At 57.1% G+C, this 25,059-nt stretch overlaps 1 protein-coding gene across 1 annotated transcript in view; it reads right to left on the reverse strand.

Annotated features, from left to right (window-relative positions):
* The window catches only part of ATP2B2 (ATPase plasma membrane Ca2+ transporting 2), a 378,813-nt gene that overhangs the window by 9,126 nt on the left and 344,628 nt on the right, over positions 1–25,059 (reverse strand). The window contains 9 exon segments of the mRNA XM_018038308.1: positions 4,942–5,124; positions 6,981–7,088; positions 7,229–7,440; positions 9,262–9,475; positions 14,616–14,807; positions 15,428–15,466; positions 15,468–15,535; positions 17,935–18,022; positions 18,211–18,390. Coding sequence (XP_017893797.1) covers positions 4,942–5,124; positions 6,981–7,088; positions 7,229–7,440; positions 9,262–9,475; positions 14,616–14,807; positions 15,428–15,466; positions 15,468–15,535; positions 17,935–18,022; positions 18,211–18,390 — 1,284 coding nt within the window.

A 25,059-nucleotide genomic window follows, 5' to 3' on the forward strand; every position in this document is an offset into this window, starting at 1 on the left:
GGTGTTCCAGAAGTCAGCCTCACACTCACAGCCCTCCCCTAGGTCTCTGTGGTCACTTCTGATGGCCCAGGGGACCATGGTTGGACTCCTTCCAAGGTCACTTCTGATGGCCATGGTTGGACTCCTTCCAAGACTGGATGGCATCACTGACTCAATGGGCATGAGTCTGAGCAAACTCCGGAGGTGGTGAAGGACAGGGAAGCCTGGGGTGCTGCAGTCCGTGGGGTTGAAAGAGTCGGACATGAGAGGGACTGAACAGCAACAGAGGTGCAGAGAGCCCAGGTGCTCTTTGCCTCAGCAGGCACCTTCTTTTACTCAGAGTCCTGGGGCGGGGGGTGATCCTGCTCGGAGGAGGCAGGGGCAACCCATCTCTCCTTCCACCCCCTGTGGGGCCCTGCTTTCTGGCCACCTGCTTCACACCCTGTGCCAAGAGAGCCTCTGGGCTTCTGGAGGGACCTGCCTGGTACCCAGAGGGCTCCTGGAGTCCCTAGAGACCAGAGGAGGCAACATGACTATAGAAACTATTCAACCAAAGGAGAAACTAAGGAGTATATATTTAGAGTTCACGTCATGACTGTGTTGACCTAAATCTGTGTGTTGAGACCACAAAGGCTTTGATCCCTTTTGGAACAAGTACCCTCGTGCAGGGGGATGTCCAGGCTTTTTGGAGACCTGATGCTCAAGAAAAGGTCCCAGCAGGGACCCAGAGTCTCAGGCTGGATTCTACAATCACAGGTAAGAATGCAAGACCCCTAAGGAGGCGTGATGCCTGGAGAGGTGCAGGATGGTGCTTGGGCGAGGGAGTCATGCTTGAGCAGCCCCTTTAGGGTCCTCTGAGAAAATGACGGGTCGTGGGCAAGACCTGTAGGCTCCTTCTCAAAAGCTGTTCCAAAGCTGGGCCACCTCATGGGGTAAAGGGATCAACTTGGCCTGAAAGGAAGCTGCCTTAGACAAAGGGAGCGAAGGGCAGGTGGAGATGGGCATTTCTCTGAAGGAAGAGTGTTGAGAACCAATTGGCCCAGGACTGGCCTTACTGAGTGGTTTTATAAAGAACAGGAGAAAGGACTCGAGACGACTGTGCTTTCCTCGAGACCGTGAGAGCTAAGATGCGAGGCCGAACAAGTGAGAGGCTGCGGGGTGGCCCGGAGCGCTGTGAGCTCCATGCTGGCCAGGACAAGCAGGGCGCCACGCTGCAAGAAAGAGACCGAGCCAGGGAGGACAAAGGACTGGACCTGGAGGCCGCCTCCTGGCAGTCAGACCTGCTGGAGGGACGCAGGAGGGACGTGGGAACGGGCAGAAAGGGACTTCCCACTGGCTGTTCAGCCCCGAGCACTTCTGGTCTCCATGCTTGGAGGTAGGAGGCACCGCTGAGCAAGGCCACGGCTTGGCTGACACAGGAGTAGGGCCGATGGATGCGGGCCTCCCTCTGAGGCGGGGCCTCTCTGGTGTGAAGGGAGAAGCGGGTGGGATCAAAGTGCCTTCTGCCCAGAGAGAGCCTGGCACTGACTTCCAGTGACAAGGCCTGCTGGAAACAAGGCTCAGGCACCATCTGCTCAAACGGCCCCACTTCACCTTGGCTCCTCTGGTTTCCCCATCGTTGTGTTTTCATGCTGATGAACCAGGACAGGGTTTTGCCTCATTTCTGCCTGCCTCCTGTCATCTCGCGTACCTGGTGGGACTGCACCCACGGAAGGGTTCGTGGGACACACCATCAACAGCACCCTGTGACTTGCGCCTCCTGCCTGAGGGCTCGGGCAGCATCGTGCCCACCCAGCACACGGTCCTCTCTTGCCTGGTGGCAGAGGATGTGTGTTTTGGGTCTTCTGTGCTTAGAAGAGGATAGAGGCCGCTTATAAACTACAAGAGACGAGGCCTGGAGTCTCATGAAAGAAGCCCAAGGGCTGGGAGTGAGCACACAGCTGGGAGAGAGAGGACCAGACTGCAGCTCCCCCGTGGTTGGGAGGGGCTGACTAGAGACCAGGGAAGGGAGGCAGGTGGTAAACAGGATCTTCTCATGCCCTCTGGGGCCCGAGGCCATTGGGGGGGTTCAGAAAGATCTAGACAAGGCCAGAGATGAGTGACCTTGGGTGGAAGCCATGGTATAAGGAGATGAGCTCGTGGGAGGAAGCTGACGGAGGGGCTCAGACTCCTAGGCTGCCCCTTCGATGAGGAAGGAGGAAGCTGAGGGTCGGACCAGGTCCACGAGCCTGCCGGCAGCCAGCCCGGATGAGACCGGGCCGTTCTCTGCTGAGGTCAACGGGAATGGGGTCAGGCGCCTTGTCCCTTCCAGGGAGGGCTCAGGCCTTCGCTGTGCTCCAAGCCCTGCTGCCGGGAGGAGAGTACACGAGGCAGCCGGGGCTATCAGATGCACAGGGCGGAGGACGGAGGGTCTGCACGGCGGGGCACAGGGCTGCGGTCCCCGCGGGGCCCGGGTGCCCTGACCAACGTGATCCCTGACCTCCAGCGCGCCCTCTGGGGGGCCCTCGCTGTGGCTGACCGGGACCCGAGAGCCTTTTCTCCCTTGACCCACAGTGACCCTTGGCCTGACTTCAACTGCAAGACTGTGATCTCCTGGCCAACTCTGACCCTCATAAGCCAGGCTTTTCCTGACCCTACACTGATTGGGACACCTCATACCCCCCAGCTGACTGCACCCCCACTTGGCCTCTGTGACCCTATGGGGGACTGTGACCATTTGATCACTGAAACCTCCCTGAGTGACGGTGCTCCTTTGACTGACCCAGACTGACCACTCGTGACCCTCCCGACCCCACGACGGCCTGGTGGGTAACCCCTGACCCTGACTCCAGACGCCCCTGACCCGCCAAGGGACTGCCACCCCGTGCCTGGCTGTGGTTGGCTGATCATCTGGGACCCACCTCCTCAACGGCTGGGGCCCCTCAGCTCCCTGGGCCTAACCATGAGCGGCTGGCTGCCCCCCAGCCCCTGCCCGCCTGCCCCCCGCGGCGCTGGCAGTGGCGGCTCCCGAGGCGGTAAGGGGGTCACACTCACGCCCAGCTGCAGCAGGAGGAAGGCTGGTCGGAGAGGAAAGAGCATTGGACAACGACACTCGACTAGGGCTAGAGAGATTGGCTACGTCCTGGCTCTGGCTGGTGACGGAGGATTGTCTCCGCAGGGCCCCCTGAAAGGAGGCCCCGCTCTTGAAAGTATTGACTACTTCAATCTGCAACGGAGGAGAGAACGAGGCAAGTTGCGAAGAGAACAGACACGACAGCTTCACGACTGACAGGCGCCACGCCACGAGGACAGCCGCAGCCACGGCAAGACGACACGCCACTTACACCAAGACGACAATACCAGACACGTCCAAGGCTCTGAGAGACGTCTGCTCAGTCGGGCACCTGGGCTTCCCGGGGCCCGGGGAGAGCGGGGAGACCCAGGGCCCGGCAGCAGCACCACGCTAGCGGCCGGGGTGCCGGTGGGCTTGGGGCAGGCCTGGGGGGGATGTTAAATGTGGGGTTTGTAGGCAGAGGGGGTGCTCAGCCCCTGGGACCATGCGTGGAGCCGGAGTGGTGAGGAGGGGACTCCGGGGAGGACCGACATTGGCCCAGATACCCGCTCTGTCATGTACGAGCTAGGTGACATTGGACAGGTCACTGCCCGGAGGCAATTTCTTGTCCTTCAGAAGGGGCGATGCCACCAACCTACCTGGCAGGGCTAAGCTGTGACAAAGCACTGACCCATTTAGTGGTCCATAAGAGTCAGGCTGGAGGGGACTTGTGCCCACTCAAGAAACTACAGTCCTTGGAGTCCTCCTGAAGGCCTTGGTGGTCGGGCTGGGTCAGCACCAGGGCTCTGTGTGACAGCTGCCAGCCCTTGGGGGCAGTGGGGGGCGGCAGGGGCCACCAGGAGGGCTAGTTCCAGAGCCCACAGTGCTGGCCGTCAGGAGGCTCTGAGTCTGCAAGCTGCTCCCTGAACCCAGCACTCACAAAGGGCTGTCTCCCGAGCATCAGTTACCCCTAAAGCTAGGTGGGGGGCTGGAAAGGCCCAGGAGATGTTTGGGACAGCGCCCTGTGCAGGGTGAGGCAGGCCAGGTGATCTGTTTGTGTTGCAAATGGGTGGAAATGCAGTGGGTGGCCATGTGGGGCTGCGAGCCTGAGGCCTGGGGGCCCCTGACAGGCTTCCCAGAGGGTGCGGAGGTGGGGTGGGGCGCCATGACCTTCCCAGGCTGGCTAGGCAGGAGACTGACTGCCCCATTCTTGGTCTCTGGGTCTCTTTGTTCTTCGCCACGCAGGGCTGTGAAAGCACCCTGGGAACTGCCACGCAGGGCTGTGAAAGCACCCTGGGAACTGTAACGCTGACCCAGGGAGAGGGATGCTGTGAGTGCAGGGGCCGCACCGTCTTGGCGTGCGTTGCCTGGTGGCAGGCTCTGTTCTGGGGAAGAAATCAGCTCTTGGCTGGACACACATCCCGCGCAGTGTTCTGCATCTGTGTCCTTGCAGTGTGTGTTTTAAAACCGAACTTTGTTCCCCAAAACTGACTCAATGCCCCAGTGGGGCCTGGGGGAGTGCCTGAAGCACCCCCCACCCAACCCCAGGAGGAAGCTGTGCGTGCATGCGCAGAAGAGCCGGGCCTCAGGGCTGACCCCCTGGCCGGGAGAATCTGGGGCCCTCCCTGGCCTCAAGCCGCCCTCGTGGCCTCCTGGTGCCCGCCCGGCAGCCCTGATCCACCGCCCCCCAACAGCCCTGAAGGGAGCCCCCACTCATCGGCCCTCAGAGCCACCCCTCCCCACAAAGTCCACTGTGGGCGTGACCCTGGTGTGACCCCCTCGCCCAGTGGATGGCGGAGGTGGGACATTCCCTCGCACAGCTAGGGAGAGTGCCTGCGGAGAGCGTGGGTACCCCAGGCTGATCAGAGGGTGGGGTCTGGGCCCGCCCCTCATCTCCATCACCGCCCACCCGCCCCGGGAGCCGCCCATACCTGCGTCTGGATCCGGTTCAGACCTCGGAACCACAGGATCTGGCCCCTCCGCAGCTCGCGCTCGGCATGGTCTATCTCCTCCACGTCCTCATTGAGCTCCTCCTCGGGGATCTCCTCCTTCTGCGTGAGCCTGCCCGCCTCCTTGAGGAACTTGAGCCTGCTGGTCGGGATGGTGGCGATGACCTGCAAAGGGGCCCAGCCATTAGCGTCAGCAGCAGCGGAGGGGGCCGGCTCCTGTCACTCACTCACCTAGTTACTCTCAACTCACCTCCCCTCTTCCCCAACCCAATCTTGAGATTTCTTTCTAACTCCCTCGCTCATCCAGAGTCTGCAGGACGCGGTGGGAAATCTTGGGAGCTGGACACACACGTGCCTTTGACTACCCCAGACTTCACTGGTCACGCGACCTTGGGCAAGTCATGTGACCCCTCTGAGCTCTAGCTTTCCCTTCTGGAAAGCTGGGAGGCAGTTCTCAGAGTTGGAGATCGTGTGTCTAAGTCACTGGCTTATTCTTCCTGAGGTCCCTGGGGTGCCCAACCCTGGGCAACAGGGGCTTGGAGCTTAGGTGCCTGGGGGCAGTGAATGCTGGGAGACTCTTGGAATGTCTGCCCTCCTGGAGGGGAAGGCAATATGGGAGGGGGCAATGTCTTCCTTCTTACTCTTCCTCCAAAGGGCTTGTCCATAGGGCTGAGGCCTGAGTGGCAGGCCCTATGGGGTAACTGAGGTGGCTGGGGTCAGAGGCCCCTTACATCTTCTCTAGGGACAGAGAGGGGCTGGCCTGGATACTCTCAGGGGTTCCCTGGGAGTCTGAGGTGGCATTGTCCTTAGGGGTTGGTCAGGAACCAGCTCATCCAGACGCCAAGGGCTCCCTGAGGGAGCAGGCCCTCATGAGACAAAGATGTCCAGGCTCAAAGGTGCCCCGGGAATGGGCTTGCTAAGTTAAATCTAGTTTATCAACTCTCCAAAGATACTCTGAAGTTTAAAGAAGGTTATTTTGAGTGAAACTAAAATTCCTTGTTGACCTTCTAGTTAATTTCTGTCACTGGAGTTTCCCACTTTAGCCCGGAAACAGCTTGAAGGCAAGACCAATGTCTTAGGTCTGCTGGGGCCCTCTGCCTAGATCCAGCTCCAGACACCATGTCCTCTGAGCTGCAAGCTATGAGTTCGTGATGGTGCATGTGTGCGTATGCGTGTGGCTTGGTGGGGGAACGTTCTGGAGAGGATCCAGCCCAGGGTTCCCCAGAGCCTCGAAGGGTCACGGATGGCTGCAGGCACTGTGCCACGATGCAGCAGAGATCACCCCTCTTACATTCCCTCAGAGCTCTCTGCAGGAGCTTCTGCTGGGCGTCACAACCCCTGTGACACCCTTTGCGACTGGCCGCCTCAGGCTCTGAGCCTTGGCTGGCCATGACATCTAGTTAGACTTTAATAACATTGGTCTCATTACTTTTTTTTGTCAGCTTCTGTTTATGACAAATAATACTTATTTTCCAATCATGTTAGTAATATAAGTTGCCTTTTCAGACAGGATTAAAAGAAAATACCAAATAACAGGATCAGTGGTATGTGTGTGCATGCGTGTGTCCTCAGCCGCTTCAGTCGTGTGTGATTCTTTGAGACCCCATGGACTGTATGTAGCCCACTGGCCCGGTTTCTCTGTCCATGGGATTCTCCTGGCAAGAATACTAGGATGGGCTGCCATGCCCTCCTCCAGGAGACCTTCCCGACCCAGGGAGTGAACCCTCGTCTGTGGCATCTTTCTGCGTTGGCAGGTGTGTTCTTTGCCACCAGCACCACCTGGGAAGCCCCTCGGCAGTATACAGATGGAAGCAAAAATCACAGTGGCGATACCCAGATGACCATCATGTGAGACCAGGGTCAACCCCCATTGCTCCAGCCCCCAGAAATGGGGGCCAGACAGCTAGTCCTTGCAGGAGCCGGGACCTATGGGAGAGGATCCTGGAGTCCCCCGGCCAATGCTGTCTCCGGGGCGTCCCTGCCGAGAGGCCCCTCCTGCGCTGCCCACCTGCAGTACCCACCTGGCCCCAGACGAGCTCTCCTAACCCGATGAAAATGCACCACATCCACTGGTCCAGCTGCAGCGGGGAGCAGCTGAAGGGCTTCCCCCCAAACTGCACGATCACTATCTGGAGAGGAAAGGGGGGAGAGAGAGACAGAAAGGCCATCAGGGGCCAGCGCAGAGGTCTGGACTCCCATGGCACTGCCGAGGGGCTCCGGCTGCCCGCTGCTGCCCCCCGCCGGCCAGGCCAGCATGGGGGCCTGGTACCTGGATGGCAAAGGTGCCCAGCACGATGGTGCAGAAGATGGGGTTCCGGAAGATGCCGTCGAAGACGTTGCGCTCGCCGTGGATCTTGCGGGCGTTGATCTCGTTGAAGAGCTGCATCATGACGAAGGTGTTGAAGATGATGGTGTAATGCTCGGAGGGCGGCGAGTGCAGGGGTGCGTTCCTCCCGCTGTCGATCTGGAACATCTTCTCGCCTGCCAAGTCGGGAGAGGGCAGGAGCCGGGCTGAGGGTCGGGACCAGGGGGACGCCTGGCCCTGTGCGGGGGTCTCTTCTGAGCAGCCAGGAGGGTCACCCAGATGCGGGAGGCACTCTCTGGACACTGGGGGGCTAGGTGGGCCTGCGCCACGGGGTGTAAGTGAAGGGGTAACAGTACCCTTTCTTTAGGGGCCAAGTGCCTTGGGTGAACTTTCTTCCACTTTTTTGAGGAAATCTGATAAAGGCGGGAGGCCAGCTGTGCCTCCAGGCAACAGGACTTATAAAAAGCAGCCCCTGGTCAGCAAACTCCTCTGGACTGGGAGGACAGGGCGTGGCCTCGGAACGTTTGGCGAGAGGCCTTGGCTTTCTGCGCTTCTGCTGTTTCTCACTCAGTTGTGTCTGACTCTCTGAGACTCCACGGACTATAGCCCACCAGGCTCCTCTGTCCTTGGAATTCTCCAGGCAAGAATACTGGAGAGGGTAGCCATTCCCTTCTCTAGGGGATCTTCTTGACCAAGGGACTGAACCCAGGTCTCCTGCACTTCAGGCAGATTCTTTACTGTCTGAGCCACCACGGAAGCCGTAGCTTTGGGTTCCCCCCAAAGTGTGGCTGCCTGTAACTGAGCATGTGCTTGTGGAGACCTCTGGGAGCTCAAGGGGCTGTTACAAGAGAGACGAGTTCCTATATGGATGCTGAGCCTTCCAGGCCGGGCTGGCTCCAGACCCACCCAGGTGGCCTCATTCTTTGAGAATGACACCACGGGGGCTGTCATGTGGTGGGGGCAACACAGCTCCCGGCTGCTCTGCAGACACCACCCACGGCATGCCTGATGCCATCCTGTGTCCTTTGGCAAAGCTGCACAAGCTGGTGCCGGGAGGGCTTGTGGGGTTTTCTGACGGTGAGAGTCTAGCTGAACCCAGAAGCACCCAGAGCAGATGCTCACGTAGGGAAGCCAGCGAGTAAACCAGGGGCCTTCTCCTCCTTTCTTCCCCAACCGACAGCTTTCTCTGTGAGTGTCTCTTAGCTCTGCATTCCCGAACATCCTCTAAGGCTTCTCACAATCATCTTTACAACTATCCTGCCAGCACAGCAAATAAGAACTGCCCTTTGAGAAATGGGCTCACGCCCCAGCCCCATCCAGGCTCATTGGCGTTGAAAGCCCAGCTCAGGGATCTGGGGAATCCCACTGGCCCCAGTTTGTTGTGTGACCCTGTGCCACCATCTGCCTGCCTCTGGGCACCTCCAGGTGTCAGGGGTCAGATCACCTTGGAAGCACCCTGGAAGCCAGGCCAATCTGAGTTCCAGCCAGGTCTCTTCTCAGCCCAGGTGCCCCCTCAGGCTGGCTGCATGTCCTCGGGCAAGTCACCTCCCGTCTCTGTCCCTGGTGCCTCTTTGTCATGGGGGTGGTGGCACAGGTGCCCAAGAAAACAGCTGGCTTGTAGGCAGGTATGTGGCTCTTCTCCAGGAGGCCTTGGTGAGGAGCCTTCTACGGGGCAAGGTCAAGTGTGGGAGAGATGAGAGCAGGGGCCGGTCACTCCCCTTGGTGTCTCGGGCTCCTGGGGGACTGGCATGAAGCCCTGCCTCGCACAGTGTGTACACAGTGTCCAGAGCTGTCATCAGAGGAAAAAGCCTAGTCTTTGGGGTTGTCAGACCTGGGCCAGGGCCTGGCTCTACCCAAGATTTGCTGTGTGACCCCAAGCCACCAACTTCACCTCTCTGGGCCCCCATTACCTCCTCAGCAAACAGGCGGGTGACTGGGAGTCCAGAGCGGCCGGGTCTGGGCCATGGAGTCCTGGGTGGGCAAGGCAGGGGACTCACCGACGAAGAGCAGGGTGAAGATGAGGGTGAGCTGGTAGACGGCATGGCCCAGGATGTTCTTCATCATGGTCCGAGAGATGAGGGGCTTGTTGCGGCCATACGGCTTCCTCAGGAGCAGGGTCTCGGTGGGTGGCTCAGTGGCCAGCGCCAGGGAGGCAAACGTGTCCATGATGAGGTTCACCCAGAGCATCTGCACAGCCTTCAGCGGGGAGTCCTGGGGACCACGGGTGAGACGGTAGTGATGAATAGCTCCCAGATATTCATCATGGGAGGTTGGCCACCCACTGCCCTGATGTGCCTGGCGTGGGGCTCATCGCCAGGGTGTACACAGCTCCCCTTGAGGCCGGCTCTGCCAGTGTGTCTCCCTTGGCTGGCCAGCCCACCCCAGGGTTCCAGAGTGGGTGCTGAGTAGGTTTGCGAGGCCTTCCGCGGAGAACCACCCAGCCCTACCCAGCTCAGCGCTGTCTTCTCCCCCAGGGAGAAAAATCAAGCCCCAGGCATCCTGGCCACCACTTCCACACCCTGTGCTTTGTCAATATAGCCACACCCCCGCCATCTGCACTCCTGCCCTCCAGCCCCCATTGGCCATGTCTCTCGTCCAGGCTCAGGTCAAGAGCCCCCGCAAGCATCTTCCACATAGACCCCAGCTCCCCTGCTTCCTGCTGCCTCTTTCCCCTCAACCATCAGTGAGTCAATGACTCGGGCTTCTCCTGTCTCACAAACAATGCCTGGCAGCCTGCCCCCTTTTCACTACCATCCAATTTCTCTTTCAGTTCAGTTCAGTTCAGTCAATCAGTCGTGTCCGACTCTTTCCGACCCCATGAATTGCAGCACGCCAGGCCTCCCTGTCCATCACCAACTCCCGGAGTTCACCCAAACTCATGTCCATCGAGTCAGTGATGCCATCCAGCCATCTCATCCTCTGTCGTCCCCTTCTCCTCCTGCCCCCAATCCCTCCCAGCATCAGAGTCTTTTCCAATGAGTCAACTCTTCACATGAGGTGGCCAAAGTACTGGAGTTTCAGCTTTAGCATCATTTCTTCCAAAGAACACCCAGGACTGATCTCCTTTAGAATGGACTGGTTGGATCTCCTTGCAGTCCAAGAGACTCTCAAGAGTCTTCTCCAACACCACAGTTCAAAAGCATCAATTCTTTGGTGCTCAGCTTTCTTCACAGTCCAACTCTCACATCCATACATGACCACAGGAAAAACCATAGCCTTGACTAGATGGACCTTTGTTGGCAAAGTAATGTCTCTGCTTTTCAATATGCTATCTAGGTTGGTCATAACTTTCCTTCCAAGGAGTAAGTGTCTTTTAATTTCATGGCTGCAGTCACCATCTGCTGCGATTTTGGAGCCCCCCAAAATAAAGTCTGACACTGTTTCTACTGCTTCCCCATCTATTTCCCATGGAGTGCTGGGACCAGATGCCATGATCTTCATTTTCTGAATGTTGAGCTTTAAGCCAACTTTTTCACTCTCCTCTTTCACTTTCATCAAGAGGCTTTTTAGTTCCCCTTCACTTTCTGCCATAAGGGTGGTGTCATCTGCATATCTGAGGTTATTGATATTTCTCCTGACAATCTTGATTCCAGCTTGTGCTTCTTCCAGCCCAGTGTTTCTCATGATGTACTCTGCATAGAAGTTAAATAAGCAGGGTGACAATATACAGCCTTGACATACTCCTTTTCTTGTCTGGAGCCAGTCTGTTGTTCCATGTCCTGTTCTAACTGTTGCTTCCTGACCTGCATGTAGGTTTCTTAAGAGGCAGGTCAGGTGGTCTGGTATTCCCATCTCTTGAAGAATTTTCCACAGTTTGTTGTGATCCACACAATCATAGGCTTTGGCATAGTCAATAAAGCAGAAATAGATGTTTTTCTGGAACTCTCTTGCTTTTTCCATGATCCAGCGGATGTTGGCAATTTGATCTCTGGTTCCCCTGCCTTTTCTAAAACCAGCTTGAACAGCTGGAAGTTCACGATTCATGTATTGCTGAAGCCTGGCTTGGAGAATCTTGAGCATTACTTTACTAGTGTGTGAGATGAGTGCAGTTGTGCGGTAGTTTGAGCATTCTTTGGCATTGCCTTTCTTTGAGATTGGAATGAAAACTGACCTTTTCCAGTCCTGTGGCCCACTGCTGAGTTTTCCAAATTTGCTGGCATATTGAGTGCAGCACTTTCATAGCATCATCTTCCAGGATTTGAAACAGCTCAACTGGAATTCCGTCACCTCCACTAGCTTTGTTCATAGTGATGCTTTCTAAGGCCCACTTGATTTCACATTCCAGGATGTCTGGCTTTAGGTGAGTGATCACACCATCGTGATTATTTGGGTCATGAAGATCTTTTTTGTACAGTTCTTCTGTGTATTCTTGCCACCTCTTCTTAACATCTTCTGCTTCTGTTAGGCCCATGCCGTTTCTCTTCACCACCACCCAATTTCTCTTCACCTTTTACCTTTACTTGAAGCAAGTACTGTATGTCTCATAACTCCACCAAAAAAAAAAAAAAAAAAAAGTTTTCCTGGTAGAAACTCTGGGCAAGGAACAGAGGAAGCCAAACCTCATCAAGGATCTCACCACTATGGGTTTCCTGCCATCCACATTCTGGGGTGGATCCTTCCACGTGTCTCCCTGGCTGAGTCCGGGATCACATATTCCTACGCTTCTGTGCACAGTACTATCCTGTGGTCTATGCTGCCTGAAGGCGTGTAGACCCCATCCTTTGTCCCCCACCCTATCCTCACACCTCCACACCCCCCAAAATGCCTTTCCCCAAGGGCAGCACCAGCTTTCTTGTCACAGACTGAGGCATAATTTTCCAGGCTCGTCTCACTGAACCTCGAGGAACCTGACTGCACCCTGCCCCCTCTCTGGGCACCCTTCTCTCTGACTCCTCCTTCTCCAGCTCCTTCTTCCCTTACCTTTTATATTTGTGTCCCCTGTGGCCCATTCCTCAGCCCTGCCGCCCTGATGCATTTGCTTACCTCTCCCCACATCACCGTCCCTCCAGCCCAGACCTGGCCCTGCGGCTGCAGCCTCGCCCACATGGGACACCTCCTCCCGGAAGCTCACAGGCCCTGTATACCTAACAGCCTGGGGTGGGCTGTTCCCTGCCCCATGGTCCTCTCAGTGTGGCTCCTGAGGCCCCACCGCCTACACCTCACACCTCATTCACCTCCTAGATATTTATCACCTCCCCTCCCCCAGGCCACCCCTCCCACCTGTGCCCCAGCTAAGTCATGCTCCCCATTCCCCTCAGCTTCTTCCTGCCCATCAGCCTCCTCTAATTACATGCACCATGGCGTCAGGGTCCCCCTGTCCTCACCAAGGCCTTCACAGCCCTGCCACCAACTCAATCCAAGACCTCAGGCAAACACAGTCCCTTCGGCACCTCAGTTTCCCCGTGTGACACCAGCTGGTCTCCAAGAAACTTGGCGTGAGTGGCTGTTCCTCCCTAAGCCATCACTAGAGGGAGCCTCTTGTCCACAGAGCAGGAGAGAAGGGCCTGGTGAGCAGAAGGGACACCCCCTCCCCACCTCCGCTCCAGCCACCCTCCACCCAGGGCTCTCACTCTCAGGGCTGGGGTGTTGGGAGCTGCCATTTGCGTCCTCAAGGGCTCAGAATACAACAAAGGGAACAGCATTCCCTGGGCCACACAGCTCTTCAAGACAGAGGTACTGCTGCTGCTGCTGCTAAGTCGCTTCAGTCGTGTCCGAATCTGTGCTACTGCATAGAAGCAGCCCACCAGGCTCCCCCGTCCCTGGGATTCTCTCAGGCAAGAACACTGGAGTGGGTTGCCATTTCCTTCTCCAATGCATGAAAGTGAAAAGTGAAAGTGAAGTCGCTCAGTCGTGTCCGACTCTTAGCGACCCCATGGACTGCAGCCCACCAGGCTCTCCCGTCCCTGGGATTCTCCAGGCAAGAACACTGGAGTGGGTTGCCATTTCCTTCTCCAATGCATGAAAGTGAAAAGTGAAAGTGAAGTCGCTCAGTCGTGTCCGACTCTTAGCGACCCCATGGACTGCAGCCACCAGGCTCCCCCGTCCCTGGGATTCTCCAGGCAAGAGCACTGGAGTGGGCTGCCAAAGGTCTGTCTAGTCAAAGCTATGGTTTTTCCAGTTTTCCGGTGGTCATGTATGGATGTGAGAGCTGGACAATAAAGAAAGCTGAGCGCTGAAGAATTGATGCTTTTGAACTGTGGTGTTGGAGAAGACTCTAGAGAGTCCCTTGGACTGCAAGAAGATCCAATCCGTCCATCCTAAAGGAAATCAGTCCTGAATATTCTTCGGTAAGACTGTTGCTGAAGCTGAAATTCCAATACTTTGGCCACCTGATGCAAAGAACTGACTCATTAGAAAAGTCCCTGATGCTGGGAAAGATTGAAGGCAGAAGGGGACGACAGAGGATGAGATGGTTGGATAGTATCACCAACTCGATGGACATGAGTTTGAGTAAACTCCAGGAGTTGGTGATGGACAGGGAGGCCTGGCATGCTGCAGTCCATAGGGTCACAAAGAGTTGGACACGACTGAGTGACTGAACTGAACTGAACTGAACTGGGCAGGTACCCCACGGGCCCCTCTGTCCTCCAGAGCCTCTGGGTTTCTGGGGCCTCCTGCGGGCAGGAGCTTGTCTGCCCACATGGTTGCTGGGAGAGGCCTTCCCTCTCCTGCCCAAGCGAGGCTGGTCAGCCCTTGACCACAAGGAGGCAGGAGGCCGCGGGAGCAATGGCAGGCACCTGGCTAGCCCATCCTCTGCGCCTCAGTTTCTGCCTCTGTGAAACAGGGATCAACGCTGTTCCCATCGCAGGCGGTGGGTGAGGAAACAATGAGGCTGCAGGGGCTGGGACCTGCCTGTCAGCTCCACGGGGCCCAGGACATGGGGCTGCTAGAGATCTGGCTGTAAAGGTGGGGCCAACTCCTGCTCTCCCCGTGACCAAGTCCACCCAGCCCAGGAACCCAGGCACCCGGGCCTTCCCTGACGCACTCCACGCCAGAGCTGGGGCTCCCAGGGCTGCACCAGCTCCGTGATGCCAGCTGGCTGCCTGTCTGGTGCCGGCCTCTCTCTGCCCCTTTACGTAGCCAGGGGCCCTGCCTCCCTGGAGGGTCCCTCTCCTGCTTCCTGGAACAAGGGCTGGTATCTCCACTGGCTGGCTGACCTAGGGCTAGTCCTGCCACCTCTCTGAGCCTCCTTTCCTGCACTCTGTGTGGCTGGTGCCTATGTGGGTGGCTCTGTGATGCGGTTCCTGTCCCTCGGCATAGAGCTGTGACAACCTGGGACAGCCCCTGTGGGTGGTGCCCGTCCTCCCCTGGGCTTCATCTGCCCCACCTCGCCCACCCCTGGAGGACCCACCTGCGTGATGCAGGCGCCCGTGAAGGCCACGATCACGGCCACCACGTTGACAGTCAGCTGGAACTGCAGGAACTTGGAGATGCTGTCGTAGACGTTGCGGCCCCACATCACTGCCTTGACGATGCTGCTGAAGTTGTCGTCCGTCAGGATGATGTCCGAGGCCTCCTTGGCCACGTCCGTGCCTGCGATGCCCTGTGGGGACGGGGACAGGAGCCTGGCTGGGGTGACCGGAGAGGCGAGCGGCTCTAGCAGCACCATCCTCACCCCCCGACCACCGCCCCCACAGACACACGAATCCCCAGCACTGCAGGCCACATGGGAGCGTGTCTGCCCACAGTGGTTGCTGGGAGAGGCCAGGCCTCGGAACACCTGCCCTCTCCTCCCCAAGCGAGGCTGGTCAGCCCTTGGCTGCAGGGAGACAGGCGGCTGCCTCTCCCAGTGACAGAGTCCAGCTGACGCAGGAACCCAGGCACCACACTGGACACACACGTGTACATGCACCCGAGCACACACACACCCCACCCCTACTCTTCAGGACCCAGCCTTGAGGCCAACCTCTGCCTTCCGGAAGGGGGCCCTTCCACTCTATCCCTTCCCTTCACCAGACCCATCGCTGCACGAAGCTCTCTCCTCCCTTCCTGAGGCCAAGCTGAGCGTCAGGACCTCTGGGAGCGTCAGGTGGACAGAGGGTGAGTGGAGTGAGCACCGGGGTTCCTTCATCCCCCTGCTGGAAGCTGGCGGTCCGCGCGTCCCCCTTAGCCCCTGCCTGTGGGCTCCTGCCAGCTGCTGCCCCAGCCCCCGTGCGCTCCTACCATGGCGAAGCCCACGTCGGCCTTCTTGAGAGCAGGCCCAGTCGTTGGTGCCGTCCCCCGTCACGGCCACCACCTGCCGCTGCTCCGTGTGCGTGCTGTCGATGATGCCTGTGGGCAGGGTGGGCGTGTGCTCAGGGCCCTGGGACCCTCCTGGGGGTGGGGGCCCAGGCTGGCACAGTCTCCTCTCTGGCCCCTGCCCTGCCACCCCCTGACTCTGTCAAGCTTCATCCTAGCTCCCAGCACCTGCAGGGGACATGCGGCCCTTAGCCAAGTGCTGGCTGCAACCAACACCCCCTCGTCGGGGCCTGCTGCCTCTCCCGTGTCCTCTTTGCTCTCTGCAGCCCATGGCCACAGCAGTGACCACCCTGGCCAAACTCACCTCCCTGTCCTAACCCCAGGGGCCTCTCTGTTCTCCAGGGGAGCCAGGTTTGGCCAGGGGGCCACCCATCTGCTCTGCCAGCATCTTGTGCTTGGGGCGGGGGGCCAGTCACACCTGAGGAGGCCTGGGCTCTGCCATCTGCTAATGACCACTCTCTAGATACTCATCCTTAATAAAACCTTCAGCAAGTAGCAGTGAACAGACAACATGTGGCTCGCGTCACTGAGCGAGCGAGGTCCAGAGGAGCAGGATGGGGGAAAGAAGTCGCTTCTGCCCGCCGCTCAGGTGGGAGTTCCCTGGGTTCGGCGGCTCCTCTAGTTCCACCCCCATGGGGCATACAGGCGCCACCTTTACCTTCAGCGGGGCCTGGCCTCTCTCCTGAGCCCTGACTCCATGGACACCTCCACTGGGATGTCAGAGGGCCTCCAGCCCAGCCTCCTAAACCACGTGCATCCGTTTCCCCTCAAATCTGTCCCTTCTTGTGCGCCTCCCAACACCCAGCTGCCCCCTGTAAACTTCGCAGCAGGCTCTCAGGCAGGAACACACCGAGGAGTCCTGGACTCCCATCTCCCCTCTTCCTCCACCCCATCCGGGCCAGGCCTGTCCCATCCACAGAGAGCTCTCAGACCTACCCACTCCCAGCACACCTGCACTGTCCCCAGCCCGACCCTGGCATCCCTTCTCACAGCTGGACCATCCCAGCGGTCCCTCCATTTCCAGGCCGCTCTCCACTCAGCAGCAGGGAGGGAGATTTCTAAAACACTGCTTCTCCATCAAGGCCCTCCTGCAGCTCACCACCTGGGCTAGCAGTGCAGGTCACCACCGCGTGTTCAAGGCCCCGTGCGATCTGAGGCTGGGACTCCCTTCTCCAGCCCCTTCCTCTCGTCTCCCTCTCTCACTGGAGGCCCCAGACCAGCCAATAAACTTCCTCCCACCCCTTGAAAGTCCAGGATATCTTCTCCTCTGGGCTTCCACAGTGTGGTTCCCTGTCCTGCCTGAAACACAGGTCCATCCCCTGAACCCCATCCCACAGCCTGCGATCTGACAGCAACCCCAGGTGGAGTGAGAGGCCAGCAGGGGGCCCCAGGCAGCCTCCTCTTCCACCGCTGTGGCCTCTGTGCAGGGAAACAACCTATTCAGTTTCTACTGGGTGAGACCTGGCCATGAAATCCAAGAGGGAAGGGCCACGTTGGCCAAGAGATGGGCCTGACACACAGTAGATACTCAGTAAACATTTGTCAAGAGGATGAGTGAATGAATGAATAAGTGATTGAAAAAAATTGGAGCTGGGTTGGGGGGTCTCCTGTAGTTCGGGGCTCAGTGTTTCTAAGGCCAGGTCTGCCTCCATTGGAGTCTTTGGGCAGCACCTTTGGAAGACGAATCTAAGATGCCCTATGGCTGACCTCAGTCAGAAAACTTCCCCTTATGGCCACTCAACAGATGGAAAATTGAGTCCCGGGGCTGGACACTTGCCAAAGGCCACAGAGCAGGACAGGGGGTAGAGCCAGGGTTTTAACTCAGGCCTGTGTGACTCTGAAAGTGCCCTGCATCTGGCCAGTGAGATGGGCTCAGCGAGGGGTGTGTCCTCCCCCTGGAAGGAGTCAGGGAAGAAGGACACTGGTTTTGGGCCTCCTGTCTCAGATCACTGTTCCCAGGGCAGCCCATGCCCGGGGTCCTGGTCACACACATGGGACAGCGTCCTTAGAGACCAGGCCGGCCAAGGCTCTCAGACTCACAAGGTGTGGGGCCAGACTGGGAACATACGCAAAGGAAGTGGGCTGCGTGTCAGACCCAGTGGTTAAGGCAGCATCAAATGGGAACAGCAGGGTCTGTATCCAGTCATTCAAACTGAACATTGACCAAGACACACCACCCAAATCAGCCTGTTGGTGGGCTCCTCAGCCCTCAGTCCCATTGCTGCCCATGGGAGGGGGGACCTAGGGCAAAGGCCCACCACCTCCTCATGCCGCTGGGGCCCTTGGCCGGCCTCCTAGGGCGTCCCCCGGTATGAGGAGTTCCAGGCGGGAGCCTCTTTCATCCTGGAAAGAAGCTTAAGGTGCTAGGACAGGAAAGCCCTAGAGGCCTGGTGCCTGGACCTCAGCACTGCCCGGGCCCACCCAGGTCTTACCTTTGACCAGGGTGTGCTTGTCCGTGGGCGAGGAGCGAGCCAGCACCCGCAGCTTTGGCCAGATCTTATCGATCCGCTCTTGTTCAATCTGGAAAGGGATGGGGGAGGGGCAGGTCGGTAGGGTCAAGAGAGAAACCGAGCCCCAGATAAGGGAGGGGACTTGCCTAGACCACTGGGCTCTGAGCGGCATACTGGCTGGCTATCATGCACGCCCGTGCCTCCTGGCCCCCTATCCGGGCCCAGCCCTCTGAGGACCCTTTGTGCTGGGCCACGTACCTCCCCTTTCTCGTTGCGGATCCTTCGGTTGAACTCCTTGCCCTCAAGGCACAGGAAGTCCTCCCCGGGATGGATGATGCCACACTTGATGGCGATGGCCCGCGCTGTGTTGATGTTGTCACCGGTGACCATGCGGACAGTGATGCCTGCGCGCTGACACTTGCGGATGGCTTCCGGGACCTGGGAGGGAGGGCAGGGGCCATGGAGCAGACAGCACCTCGGGTAGGCCCTCCCTGCCTTCATGGGTTCCAGAGCCTGTTCACAGGCGGCACCGCGATAAGGGGTCTAGATGACTGGGAGATCCGGATGGCACGCAGACCATATCCTCCCTTCCTCTGCCCATGGCAGGCATTGCTAATCGATCCCAGCACACTCTGGTTAAACCCTGATGTGGTCTCACAATTCTTTTCTGCAGTGTCCCTGACAGCCGTCACCTATCAACCGTGGCAGGGCATCCTAAGATGACACCATTGACTGTTCTGACCTGGACAAGAACTTTAAGAAACACTGCACTGAACACCCTCTCGGATATGGTCCCGGGCAGGAGCACAGAACACTGCATTACTGCACAGGATACTGTCCCTGCTTTACCCACAGGCACAATTCCTGCAAATGCCATGTGAAATACGTTTGTGTACTCTGAGGTTTTTTTTTGTGGGGGTGGCCAGGGGAAGAACATTGCATTTTAGGGCATATTATTTACATAGTGTGACGCTGGCTTAGATAAACGCAAATGATAAGGCTTCATGTAAAACATGACATCCCCCTGGGAGAATAAGGACTGCCTACTGCCCTTGTTGGAATGACAGACTGACATCTGGGCCACTTAGGCCAGAGCAGACCCAGCCAACCAAAAGCCAGCAAGTCTCCCAACTCTGCCCTCGAATCCCTACTCCACCCCGACTCCCCACCCCACCTATGCAGAGCTCTGGATCTGTCCAGCAATTAGGATGCGAAAGCCAGCCTGGGAGCTTCCCCGGTGGTCCAGTGGTTAAGAATCTGCCTTGTAATGCAGGGGACATGGGTTCGATCCCTGGTCCAGTAAGATTCCACATGCCATGGGGCAACTAAACCCCGGCACCACAGCCACTGAGCCAGCACCCTAGGGCCCTCAAGTCTCAGCTACTGAACCCACACACCTAGAACCCGTGCTCTGCAACAAGAGAAGCCACCGCAATGAGGAGCCAGCTCACCACAAGGAGAGAGCAGCCCCCACTCGCTGCAACCAGAAAAGCAAGCAGCAGTGAAGACTCAGTGCAGACAAAAATAACGTAAATACACAAGTATTTTAACAAACCAGCCTGGAGCTGCTGTGGCCCTTTATACACGGCTCAGGTCAACTGAACAAGTGATTCTTACCCACGGGCAGTGACAGGTCGCACAACAGTAAAGCAATATTTGCTGCCGAACGTCCTTCAGTGGGAGAGGACATGTCGAGGGCAGACAACCCAGCTCTGCTGAACGACCGACGTACTTTGGAATCTCAGACCTGGCGATCGAATCCCACGCCCCCTCCTCTTGCACATCCTGGCTCTGAGAACTCACTTTCACCCCTGCCTACCCTGACAAGTCACTGCTGAGAGAATTCAAAGACGTTGTTGTTGCTGTTCAGGCGCTCAGTCCTGCCTGACTCTGCGACTCCATGGACTTTAGCCCACCAGGCTCCTTGGTCCATGGGATTGCCCAGGCAAGGGATCTAGAGTGGGCGGCCATTTCCTCCTCCAGGGGATCTTCCCAACCCAGGGATCGAACCCATGTCTCTGGCATGGGCAGGCAGATTCTTTACCACTGAGCCACCTGGGAAGCCCCCATCCTGCAGTGGAGGGAGAAACAAACCCCCGAGAGAGGCAGGGTCCAGGTCAAGGCTGGGGAGGCCGCTCCAGCTCCCTGAGTTCTCTAAGAAGTCAGTGGTGACAGGGAGTGCTCTCCATCCTTTGAAGGGCTGGAGCAGGACACGCTGACCAGGGGCCGCTTCTGGGTGTATTCCCAGGGTATGGGGAGGAGCCTTTTGGTGCCCACTCAGGGCTTGGGGCCACGTGAGGAAGGCGTCTGCTTTGTGCCACGGCGCCTGCTCACGTGAGCAGACGTGACCTCTTTTTATAGAGCTGGAGGGAGTGGGGATGTGGGAGGTCTGAGATCCCGTTTACATAATTTACCGATGTCCTCACGACGGCTGTAACCCGGCTGCGGCCCTCCGCTGTCTCCTGCCCCAGAGGACACGAAGAAGCCACTGTTCTTTTGGGAAAACATACCTTTATCTGTTTCCTGCCCCGAAAGGAGTAATTTAGGTTTTGTTGTTTCAGAGGCACTTGGAGTTGGAAGGGACTCTAGGTGGTGACTCTGACCCTCTGCTAATTGCCTGGATCCCCTCCCAGGCATCCCCTCTGCTTACATGCCTCTGTTGACAGGGTGCTCACCCCTTCTAAGGCTGACTGCCCCACGGTAGAGCAAGTTTATTATATCTTTTCACATAATCCTTTTTTCAGATAAAAGAGCAGTTACACACTCCTGTTTTCTTGCCTGGAAAATCTCATGGACAGAGAAACCTGGTGGGCTACAGTCCATGGGGTTGCAAAAGAGTCAGATACAACAGACTGACTAAACAACAACTCTAGGTCAGACCCATTCTCTTGTACAGAGATAGACTCTTCAGTAAAGATCTGTACAGAGGGCTCGGGGAGCACAGAGGTAGACACTGTTGCTTAAGAAACAAGTGTGGGGAGGAGAAATCTGGGAGAGCTTGCTGGAGGAGGGGATGCTCAAACTGCTTCTTTTTAGCCAACACTAACTAAGGCTTTGGAGAAGGCAATGGCACCCCACTCCAGTACTCTTGCCTGGAGAATCCCATGGATGGAGGAGCCTGGTGGGCTGCAGTCCATGCGGTCGCTGGGAGTTGGACATGACTGAGCGACTTCACTTTCACTTTTCACTTTCATGCATTGGAGAAGGAGATGGCAACCCACTCCAGTGTTCTTGCCTGGAGAATCCCAGGGATGGGGGAGCCTGATGGGCTGCCGTCTACGGGGTCGCACAGAGTCGTACACGACTGAAGCAGCTTAGCAGCAGCAGCAACTAAGGCTTAAAGCTCAACATTCAGAAAACTAAGATCATGGCATCTGGTCCCATCACTTCATGGGAAATAGATGGGGAAACAGTGGAAACAGACTTTATTTTTTTCCCAAAAGCAGAGACATTACTTTGCCAACAAAGGTCCCTCTAGTCAAGGCTATGGTTTTTCCTGTGGTCAGGTATGGATGTGAGAGTTGGACTGTGAAGAAGGCTGAGCACCAAAGAATTAATGCTTTTGAACTGTGGTGTTGGAGAAGACTCTTGAGAGTCCCTTGGACTGCAAGGAGATCCAACCAGTCCATTCTGAAGGAGATCAGCCCTGGGATTTCTTTGCGAGGAATGATGCTAAAGCTGAAACTCCAGTACTTTGGCCACCTCATGCGAAGAGATGACTCATTGGAAAAGACTCATGCTGGGAGGGATTGAGGGCAGGAGGAAAAGGGGACGACAGAGGATGAGATGGCTGGATGGCATCACCAACTCTATGGACGCGAGTCTGAGTGAACTCCGGGAGTGGGTGATGGACAGGGAGGCCTGGTGTGCTGGAATTCATGGGGTCGCAAAGAGTCGGACACGACTGAGCGACTGAACTGAACTGAACTGAACTAAGGCTTGGATGTCTGGCTCTGTGCCCATGCTGGGGCTGCAGAGACGACCACTTCACTGTGGTCCTGGCTTCAGAGAACTGCCCACGAGCTGCGCAGGCAGAGGAAGGGAGGGTGCTGCAGACGGTGCTGCAGGTGATCTGGGGGCTGATGCCCAGGGCGGGTGAGAGGCAGGGGCTGGCCGGTGGCCATGGAGCCAGAGACGGGCTGGAGGCCCAAAGGTCTGGGAACCAGGGCCTCGCTCCTTCAGGCCTGGGAGCCATGGCAAGTTCTCAACTGGGAATGAGGTGATGGTACCACATTTCGGAAGGACTTCTGCTTTCAAGATGGTCTCAGGGAGCTGAAATTTGCCTGCATGGAATCCCTACCATCTGAGCTTCACCCCAACAAGCCAGACTGGGAAAAAAGGAGGAGGTTAATTCTTATGGCCCCCACACTTTTCTCTGTGCCGTGGAGGCACCTCTGCTTTGGAGAGAGAGGGCTCAGGGACCAAAAGGCTGAGCTGGGCTTTGCCCAGGCTCCCCGCTGAGCCTTGGTTTCCTCATCTGTAAAATGGGACCATAGTTTCCATCCTTCACTGCAGCTGCAGAAGTCTGTGACCTGCAAAAACACTCAGGGCCAGTGCCTGCTGGTGATGAGGGGGTGGGGGAGGCTGGCGAGACGCCTCACCCCAGGCATCCTTGTCTGGTCTTTCTGCTCCAGAGGGGTGAACGGGGTGCAGAGCGAGGGTGCAGATGTGGGGGTGGGGTGCCACGGGCACCTGGAGCACACGGGGGAACAGGTGCTTGGGGTGGTGGGATGGGGTGGGTGCCGCACCACGGCTCTTGGGTCAGGTATATTAGGAGTCTTTGACCTGCCTTGACTGGGAGGTGGGGACTGGGGACAGATCTGGAAACCCCTGGCCACTGCGAGGTATACTCTGCTTCCTTTCTGAGCAGTGCCTCCCCCACACTGGACATCCTTGCCATATTCAGTCCTGTCTGGTTTCACACTCTCATGCACCAAGCAAGCATCTACACTTTCCCTCACCCTTCACTTCACTAGGCCGTGGGTCTGCAGGCAGAGGCTGCCGGCCGCTCAGAACCCTCGCAGAGGCCTGGTCACAGGGCAGGCACTCAGTCAGTGAGGGTTATCATGAAGCACCTCTGCGCTCAAGTCCCTCGAAGGCTGACCCATGTGACAGGATGTGGACGGGTACGAGCAAATTCTCCCAATTCAGCTCCAAGCTCCCTTCTCAACCTGTTCTGTCATAAACTCAACCTGAGGGGGACTTCTGTGGTGGTCCAGTGGTTAAGACTTGGCCTGCCAATGCAGGGGGTGTGGGTTCAATCTCTGGTTGGGGAGCTAGGATCCCACATGCCTCGTGGCCCCCCAAAAACACCCCCAATCATAAAACAGAACCAATATTGTAACAATCAGTAAGGACCTTAAAAATGGTCTACCTAAAAAAAAGATTTTTTTTTTAAAAGGAAAAGCAACCCATCTGGGGTTTTCAAGAGTCTCCAAACACCCAGCATCCCATCCTGCCTTCTTGCCTTTGCCTGTGTGGTCCCCTCCACCAGGGACGCCCTCTCGCCCTGAATCTCTCTGCCCGCAGATCTTTGCCATCCTGCACATGAAACGTTTTCCACTCAGGAGCCATCCTTGGCCCCTCCAACTCAATGGGATGCCTCCTGCAGCTGCTCAGCCCTTCCTGTTATCACCTCACTCGTTCATTTATGCGACGCACAGCTAAGGAACATTGAACTGTTCTGGGCACGGAGGATACAGAGAGGATAAAGACTCAAGCCCTAGAGGCATCAATCTGGTTGAACTGTGCTTTCCCCATAGATACAATAGCTGTAAAAAAAAAAAAAATTCCTTCTTTCACTAAAATTATCCTCGATATTTCTCTCTGAGGAAAACCAGCCAGGAAATGGGCGCTTCCTGTTTTCATTAAATAAAGGCTTTAAAACATCTGTTGTTTCTAGTGACAGCAGTCGTCTGTGACTCCAAGGGCTCCAAACGCCCCCAGATAACACGGCAAAGCTGCAGCCGTGGCTCTCCTGACGGCTTTATCCTCACTGGCTGCCATCAGCCTTGGAAAATGTACTGCGGTTGTGTCTTAGGGATGGGAGTTGAGTGGTTGGCAAGCCTGTTTTAACCTGTTCTGTCCTTTCTCTTTTCAAGGGAGGAAGGTAATGAGAGTTTCTCCCCCTGACAGATGGGGAAACTGAGGGACACAGAGTTTCTTTTCCTGCAGCAACTGCAAACGAATCTGACCAGGCTTGTGGGACCCAAGATGTGGTCCAGGTGGGGCCCTTCACTCCGGCCGGGCTCACGGCTGTCCTGGGAACTTTTACAGACATTCTAACCGTAGGCAGAGACACTCCTCCCAAAGGTTAGGGTGAGGGCTTCCCAGGTGGAGCTAGTGGTAAAGAACCCACCTGCCAATGCAGGAGGCATAAGAGATGTGGGTTTGATCCCTGGGTGGGGAAGATCCCCTGGAGGAGGGCACGGCAACCCACTACAGTATTCTTGCCTGGGAAATCCCATGGACAGAGGAGCCTGGTGGGCTACAGTCCACGGGGTCGCAGAGAGTTGGAGCTGACTGGAGTGACTGAGTGCACGCACGTGGCCCTAACCTGAGAAGCTGGTGGTCGCGGCTGCCTCTGTGGTGGGGACTGTGGGTCTGGGGCTGGCATGGGGGCTACTGCACCCTGTCTGTGCCGGTGAACATGTTGAATTTGCCTCCATAAATCACCTAGCCTAAAGTACCCAAAGAAATCAAAACCCACACTTGCTGGTTTCCCCAGGCCCTGCATCCCACCCCCGCCTCACGGGAGATGCTGAGTCAACAGGTGAAGAGGTTCAGCACTTTCCCTAGCATCGCCAGTAACCCCGCCGTGCCCCTCACATGTGGCTGCCTAACTTCCTTATTGTTCAGATGGCGAAATTGAGGCCCGGGGCAGCGATGTACAGGAGGTCTTATGGGAAGGAGCAGCAGGGGCGGGATGAGAACCCACTTCCCTCCAGTGGGCTCCCTCCTTCATTCACATCCCAGGATGAGCCCCGGGGAGACACAAGGTTGCCACAGGATGTGTTGACTGAGGGTAAGCCTCCCAGGCTGCTGGCTCAGAAGGGGACCTGGGGAGTCCCCAGGCCAACCACTCACTTTACAGATGAGGGGACTGAG

This window comes from Capra hircus, chromosome 22 (assembly GCF_001704415.2).
Source record: "Capra hircus breed San Clemente chromosome 22, ASM170441v1, whole genome shotgun sequence".
In the NCBI taxonomy this organism is placed as follows: Eukaryota; Metazoa; Chordata; class Mammalia; order Artiodactyla; family Bovidae; genus Capra; species Capra hircus.